Raw genomic sequence first — 8,307 nt, 5'->3', positions numbered from 1 at the left:
TGACGATACTCTTGATTTTTGCCTTCGCTACACTTTTTACAGGATCAAATATGGCTGTTTCCATATTTTCTCACGTGCCAAAATACTCCACGATTTCCTGCAGTATTTTTTCTCATGCTTTCTCTTCACCGCCACGTCATTTTGAATATCGCTCAGACCCTGGGGAGCCCCCTGGGGATGAGGTTGCGGATCGGGGCTTATATTCATTCCCAGTCTCCTGGTGACTGAAACCGCATGAACAAGCGATTTTTGTGTACAGCGGTAACACTCTCTTGGTAACGTTTGTGGGATTGTGGGATTGCTTTCAGTTTTTTAGCATACCAACGGAAATACACGATACTGACTGAAGATTAGCGTCAATCTTGACGAAATTCGTCCTGATCTTCAATCGAAGAACCTCAAAAGCTACAGGCAAGTATGTCCTTTCGAAATCCAGCGACCAGATTACGCGAAACGTCTGCAGTTGATTAATATACAAGGAAAATTCAAGTTAAGGTTGCGCCAAGATGCTGTCAACTTGGACAATACCTACTGACCCAGGATTCGATACAAGAAGGCCGACAAGCGCCGCTAGATACAGTCCGGTGTACGGGGAAAGTGTGCCAAAGGCTAGAGTGAAGCCTGAAGCGCTGACAAATGCAATCAGGGGCCAAGGAACTCTAGCACAGCTGTTTAATCCTCAAGCGAGACCTTACCCCATTGGATCAAGACCTTGTAAGTCTTTCCACTGCTTACAATAGACTAATAAGCTTGTATAATAGTTTAGAAGCCTTACAATATACAAAGTTATACATTGAAAATTACATGGCTTCAACAAGATAACATTGTCACGCATTTGTACTCATAGGATGATTCTATCTTTCTGCTCATGTTAAAAAAAAATTATTTCGCGTTGTTACTGATACTAGTCGCATTTTGTGTTGGTGCTCGGCTAAATTTAATTTGGAAAGGTTGGACAGTATGCACCGTTTTATTCAGCTTTGTTACAGGTTTTAATATCTTATCAAAACATGAAATTAAAGACGATGTATGAAACACAACATTTAAGTCCTTCTTTGTTAATAGCAGAAGAAATTATAAGTTACATCTTGTTTCATTTCCTGTTTCAGTTTTATCTTATAATTTAATTTAATACGTTGTGTGTTAAAACTGATATTACGTTTTTATAAAGTAGCTGGAGTTGTTCAAATTTAAAATAGCTGTTACTGCTGTCTTACTACATGTATATTGCTTGATCATATACAATAAATACATTGTACAGGTTAATAGTTCCACGAGTGCATTGTATATGAAATGATAGATAGCCAGTGGCTATAATCATCCCATATCCAACAAGTGTGAGTGGAATAATAATATTGTTTTGTTAATAACAGCCACAAAATATTCCTAGATCTCGTTGATAATTTTCATTTTGTGCCACGACCAGAAGATGATTTAATAGGTGCTATTTCTCTGTTATATCCCACAATACATCTGTATCTGGGCCGCTAAGCCACCAATGATCTGGTTTCTAATAATCCTAGGTTAAAAGGTGTTAGTTTAACTTCAATAAAATGTGTCTCTTGCTTGCAGCTTCTGCTCAACCAAAAAATTTTGCAAAAGAAAATGTGCACCGCATTAAAGAAATGCAGAAAGCAAATCGTGAAAAACAAAGGGAGTTGAGCACAAATGAACCAGTTAAAGCAGTTTACAAACCAGGGAAGTTTGATCATGTGGATTCTAAAGTTGCTCAGGAAGTGAAGGTATGGTCTGATTACAAGTAAAGTAGAACTCCACTGTGACAGTACTATACCTGCCAACTCTTATGCCTGCGGGTTGAAAACTTTGATCTCATGCTTACGGACCAAATTGTCATGCTTGGTTAAAAAATGTGAGCTATTACATTTACAGCCTTAACGGACACATTTCCCAAATATCTGTAAACTCAAACCAAATGTGAGAAACAAAAAGTCCATGTAAAATGAGTAAATGATGATGCTTTGCCCAAAACCTCTGATTTTTTATTGAAAGTCTGTATCAAGTATAATCTGAATTTTCTTGAGAACTTCAGAATTATTTGGAAATCTTCGGGGGTCTTCAGAAGTCTTTGGAAATCTTCGGTTATAGTTGTATCATCTTCGAAAATCCTAGTACTCCCAGGATAAAAATCTCACACCTTTGAATCAGAAAAAGTTGGCAGGTATATACAGTACAACCACCTCATTGTTCCCTTGAGTCCCAACAATGATCAGTGTCTAATATCTCCTTACAGTATCTGTACCTGATCAAAGATATAGGTTATGAGAGCAAAGGAACTGATCTCACAAGATAAAATAGCTTGATGATCTAAAAATTCTCCCAACTTGTACTATAAGTAATACGTAGAAAGCAGGCAGGAGAATATACTGGTTGATACTAGGACTAAATGGTTAACATTACTACCTCATTTTTACAAACCCTAAACAAAACTCAGTAGTTAATCTGACCAACCCATTGATACAACCAATAGACCCTTCTCCAAAATGGCGACGGAAAATTCAAATAAGTTAAAATTGAAAATGTATACCAGCACTCCAAAGAGCACTTTTACTTTAGTAACCCTGCAAAGTTTCAGCATATCAGGTGTAATATCGGCTTAGGAAATGTAAGTTGAAATTTGACCAATTTACAGACGTTTGTATTACTGGGGGTATACGTCATACCCCCAGTCATACCAAAAGGTGCTCTTTCCAGTGCTGGTATCAGTTTTTCATTCAGTTCAATTTTAACTCATTCAAATCTGTTGCCACAATTTTGGAGAAGGGTCTATTAACTTTTACAGCTTGTTGGTGGCTCCACAAGGAACGTAGCCCACTCCCCCTGGGGGAGGGGCTAGGGTGTGGACATTTCTTTCTGGAGCCACATACATGAGGTCATTATTGACAAGCATGAAGTTCTGGAGATGAAGAGATACAGTACTGGTTAAGTTCTTTTCTTAAATTCACCTATTGAAAATAACCCTGGAATCGATATAATAAAGTTTTTTAAACAACTTGCATGTGTAACACATGTTTGCAAAAAACTCTAGAGAATTGCTCGAGAAAATTAAAATGACCATACAGTACTGTCATTCATAGTGTTGGAATATAAAGTCCGATTTAGACTTAACAACTTTTGATTATGACTGTCGCATGCGATTTCTGGAGCATGCGCTGCTCACGTCATGCGAAACATCGCACACGGCTCTCGTCACTCAACATTGCCTATACCTACGATTGTCGTAGGATTTTAAAACATATGTTTCCAAATCCTATGACATTTTCTTGTGATGTACACAAAAGTCGTAAGCGAGTTGTAGTTTTGATTCACACGAAACAATTCATGCTGTAGGCCTGTCATAAGATTGTGGCATGCAACAAAGTTGTACCATGTAAATCGCCCTTAACAGTTACTGTAAAGAAACAGATTTGACTTTTTTCAATAATCACTAGCTCTAGGTTTGTGTTTTTAAACTATGTTATTTTGTTAGGCTCCTCCGCCACCACAGAGATCAAATTCTGCAACATTTCTTCGAGCTGGTTCAAGAAATGGACCCCCAGTCAAGGATCGGCCCACATCCTGTGAACCTGTCATCCCGCGCGAGATGAAGCTAACTGTTCCAAAAGCAACTATTGCCAAAGAGGTTAGTATCGTTAGGTTCGACTCCTGTTGGAAGAAATCTGATTTTCTGGTTTTTCCGAGTTTGTGGTTGCCAACAGTCTCATTCATTCTTTTTCCAAGTATTTTCCTGATTTTCTTTTTCTGCCTGAGTATGACACCGCCTGTGTCAATTATGACTGGAAAATTCATCCATCCAGTTATAACTTGTTACAAGAAAGTTTTGTGACAGTTTAATATGTGACTTTGGAAGTGGTGATGTTTTGATATTTTCCCAATACTTTGGATCTACGCAGTGTTTGAAAAGAAATCAAGTCAACATGCAGTCCGATTCTAATCATGCTATTTATAATATTTATTTGTTTAACACATGTAGTTTGATATTTTGCAACATTGTAATTTTATTTAATTTTGCAAATTTGGAGAATTGACTACCGGTAAACATTTTTCTCAACTACATAAATTATAGTTAGTCAAATTGAATGAGAGAGAATCCAAGACTGGACTTCCCTGGCTCCAGAGGCCTGTTCCTTAAAAATAAATACAATGAGCAAATAACTGTGTCAGCGGTGATAAAGAGGCGAGAATCTGCTTTACCCACATAGTCACAAACAATACAAGAAGTAATATATCAAACACGAGAAGGTTTGTTTCATCAGATATCCAAACACTGAAAAGTAGGCTGAAAAAAAGAGGTGCAGCAGAGTTTTTTTTAAACGACTTTGAGGTGTTTGGATATCTGATGAAACACACTTTCGAGTGTTTGATATGGCTTCTCAAATGATCAATAATTCTTGGAGAAATTCACGGCTAAAGTTGGCAACATTTTATGGTAATTAGGATCACATATCCAAACCACGGTCACAGTAATGATTTTCTTTGTTTTCTCTTAATGAGTTTTATTAATGAGTTTGAGAATAGCTTTTATAAGGAAGGCGAAGCACTGTCCTCTTGAAAGAATGTCAATGATATGGAGACATATACTTCTGTGTTGTGAGTTAACACGTCAAATAAATTTCACTGTTAGCACCTACAAATGTAATTTCTGACGGTTGAGTGACTAAGGATCGAATTAGTCAGAAATTACTATTCTGATGGCATTGTTGTAGTCGGATAACTGACTGACCATTTCTCAATAAACTATTTCACATTGAATGGCTCGTGATAGTGTAGTCAAAATATTTATTTTTCAACCTACAACTTTTATATCCTGCCCATAAAAATTAACATCCTTTTGAAGTCTTGTTTGACCTTTATTGTAATAACACTGATTTTATTTTTCAGCACCAACCAAAAGTGAGGGATGTCAATCATATCAGTGACAATGTCCGCCGAGCACCCTCCCCTCTCAGACCCCGCCCGCCCTCGGTGGTTGCAGCTGAGCAGCTAGCGGCCAAGAAAGAAGAAGCACAAAAGCGTTACCGGAGAGGAAAAGTACCAAAATAGTGAGTGTCCTTAAAACTGTAATGACTGCTCAATCCTGTCAATATTTAACAACTATCCTGTGAAATCATGCGGAATGTGGCCTGAAACTTATAATTGTGACAAGGGTGTTGTCATAGGTTCTCGCGCAACAGCGGAATCCCGTTAATACGACCACTTTCGGGCCGTGAATATGCGGTCGTAGTAACGGGGTGGTCGGATTAAAAGCCGGGGAAGTATCATGGGTTTTTTTACCTCTTTTTTTTTTTTTTTTAAATAGTGAATTTAGACCTTCGCGTAGCTACAAAATAATTCTTGAACGAGAGGAAAGAAATCAACTGTATTCTTGAAAGGAACAACTCTTATCTGTTCTAGCGCATTTTGGAAAACAAAAATGCGAGAACTTGAAAAACATTAGCCTAACGTTTTCAAGTTTCGATCTATTCCGACCCTATTCTGTCTCAGGTCAGAGGCACTAATCGACGGTTTTATTGCACTGGAGTGATAATTTATAACAAAACTAGACAATTTTTTTTTCGTTTCTGTTGACAGACAAACATTTTGGGGTTTTGAAATGACATCACATTTGCGTGATACTTCCCCTTTAACGAGGTTGTAAAACTAAGGAAGTGACTGGAATTTCAATTGGTTCGCTGCACAAAAAAGTGGTCGTAATAACGAGGTGTCCGTAAGACGGGGTTCTACTGTATTATAAGTTCATCAATAATTCACGAAAAACACTAACGCAAGTGCAACCAATCGATTGCCAAAGAAAATCTCGCTAAAAACAATAACTGTTTAATACAGTGGCGCTTTGTTTACCTGACTCTTACAAACTATGTAATCGGAGCGTTCAACTTGTCAGCTTCTGGTACCGATAGTATCTGTCCACGTCCTTTCGAGAAAAATAACGAAGAGTCGCTGTAGTTTTGGAAATTTCTTCGGCTAGTGCGCGCATTCGGCTAAGCGGCTGTCGTATTTATTTGTGCTAAAGACCGAGCGGTTTTAATCTTAGCGTGCGTAGCTGGCAGGATGTTGGGCGAACAAGACGCGAAGCCGCGAGGGGAATGCGTGCTTGGCGATTTGGCTCCGTCGCCAAAACTTTATATTCGCGCGCGGACAATACCACCAGCTGCGCCGGCTATTTTTTTTCTCGAATTTAAGGCAATTTTTAGCAAAAATCGTCTGGGATATGGGGTCTTGGTCTACAGGCCCTGCTATGCTGGGAATTTTAAGATACATTCTAAAGGTACTGATTGATTTTTATGTAAATTATCTGATTAAATTTCAGCCTTAAAACCCGCCAAGAACAATGGAAAAAAGAAGAGGCGATCAGAATAGCTAACATACCAGACCCTAGCGTCCCTCCAGGACACACACTTATGCCAAGAGAAGAACGACTGCAGACATTGACAAGTCTACAAACAAGTGAGTTTTTTGAAGGCCTTCCGTGGATCGTTTTCAAATGTAAATGTTGTTACCTTCAAGGACGCCTTTTGACATTTGACAAGAATTTGGATGATCCTTACTCAACTAACCGAACGAAAGAATGTCTGGAGGAAGGTGACGCCATTTCCAATATCTTCTTCTTTGGGGATGGGAATCAGGGGAGAAGGGTGGAGAAGGAGAAAATAGACAACCACTCCACCCCTCCGCTTCTCACTTGGTCCCTCTTTTCTCTTATCCAGTGATCGTTTTCGAGTTTAAATGGGTACTGTCACGGCGATTTTCGTGTATTTTGGTAGAAACTGCTGAAATATTTGACAAAGAACCTGTTTTTAACATGAAATCGTTCATAGAACCCCAAGAAGAAAATATTAAGGGATTTCTCAAGGGAGAGTTTTTAGCGATTTCTCCAAAATACACAGGAAGAACTTGACAAAGTTGGCCATTTTTTTTTTTTTTCAAATTACAATCCATTTCCATCCTAGCCATCTGCACCAAAACATAATTTAATACTCCCTTCTGTGTACTAGTAGGGATATTGTGAACAAAACAGGACCACAATTTTAACGATTCCGTCGATTCAAATGTTTTATGGCTAATCAAAGTGACACAAAAAATAGGTGACACTTACAATTTTTTTAAAACATATTTTGTTGCAGATCAGCAAGAACTTGTCGCTCAATTAAACGCGCTCCCGGTAAGAGTGGATACGCTGAGAGTTAAGACAAGAAAAGCGGAACTGGAAAGAAAGCTCTCCGAAATAGAAGATGCCATAAAGATATTCTCAAGGCCGAAAGTGTTCGTTAAAGTGGATGACTGATTTGATATCTTAGTTGGGTGGCCTGGGTGGTGGAGGGGGTGAGAGGTATTTTTACCCACCCCTCCCCACCTCCATGTTGAATTGAAAGAAGGGCAAAGTTGTTTTAAACAGACTGTTTTGTATAGACTTTGTGGATATAAGAATTTAGTGAGGTTGCATTGCTAGGACGTAAATGTCATTTAATTTACTTTTCCAGAATGTGACATGTGTTTCAAGGAGCTATGTATATATGTATATTGTTGAAGCAAATGGTTTTTATCAAGTGATGTAACCTGCTCTTGTGTTACTGCTGTACATATTGACACAAGTCAAAAGTGTAAAAACAAAAGCGCTCGCGGACCGGAAAGTTTAGCACAAAAACCTTTGCAGTGCGCTCGTCAAAATTTTCGTTCAGCGTCTCATGTGATAAACCATTGACAGAGAGAACAACTCCTATATAAGCATAATGACTACAAGATGTAATGTAAGATAATAGCTAAGCTAAATTTTCGAGGAATTTTTTTGTTGTTATTGTTTACGCAATGATCGAGTCGCGTCCACACCATGTCAGAAATACAAGATGTATTATTTTACGGAAGTGTCGACGTTCTAATAAATTGGCCAGCAAATTATTACATCTTTCAATTTGATCACTACACCTACTTTGCTTTATTAATGACTTCAAGTTGATTTTGGTTTTGAAAAAAAAACCCCGCCATTCCTATCTTAGTTCAAGCCCAGGTTGACTCGTATGTCTCGGCCTAGTCTTTGCGCGAACAAAACAGGCGAGAAAACGCCTAGGTGCTAGTCTGGAGTTGAACAATAAACTAAACGTTTCTCAAGAAAGTTCCTGAGGGAGTGTATGTTTTTGTATGACTTTATTTCTCAATTACAAAGAGTACTGACATTCTTATAAAGAAGGAAGTAAACAGTATTTGGAAAAGTTAAACACGGCAGGGGTATTTTGCAGAACGCCGAACGTCGCATTTTACGCCATCTAGAAATGATCCGCGCCATTTTGAAGG

At 38.4% G+C, this 8,307-nt stretch overlaps 1 protein-coding gene across 1 annotated transcript; it reads left to right on the top strand.

The window, feature by feature from the left end:
• Window positions 1-305: 305 nt before the first annotated feature.
• LOC146485467 (enkurin domain-containing protein 1-like) lies at window positions 306-7,938 on the top strand. Its single transcript, XM_085103494.1, has 6 exons — window positions 306-714; window positions 1,573-1,742; window positions 3,488-3,640; window positions 4,900-5,060; window positions 6,329-6,465; window positions 7,143-7,938. Exons 1-6 carry the CDS (start codon window positions 507-509, stop codon window positions 7,301-7,303), a joined length of 990 nt encoding a protein of 329 aa, XP_084959620.1. The 5' UTR covers window positions 306-506; the 3' UTR covers window positions 7,304-7,938.
• The last annotated feature ends 369 nt before the right edge of the window (window positions 7,939-8,307 follow it).

Source organism: Pavona decussata, unplaced genomic scaffold, assembly GCF_977016875.1.
Source record: "Pavona decussata unplaced genomic scaffold, jaPavDecu1.1 SCAFFOLD_26, whole genome shotgun sequence".
In the NCBI taxonomy this organism is placed as follows: Eukaryota; Metazoa; Cnidaria; class Anthozoa; order Scleractinia; family Agariciidae; genus Pavona; species Pavona decussata.
Note: the sequence above shows the minus strand (reverse complement) of the source record. Positions and strands in the feature narration are given on the sequence as shown.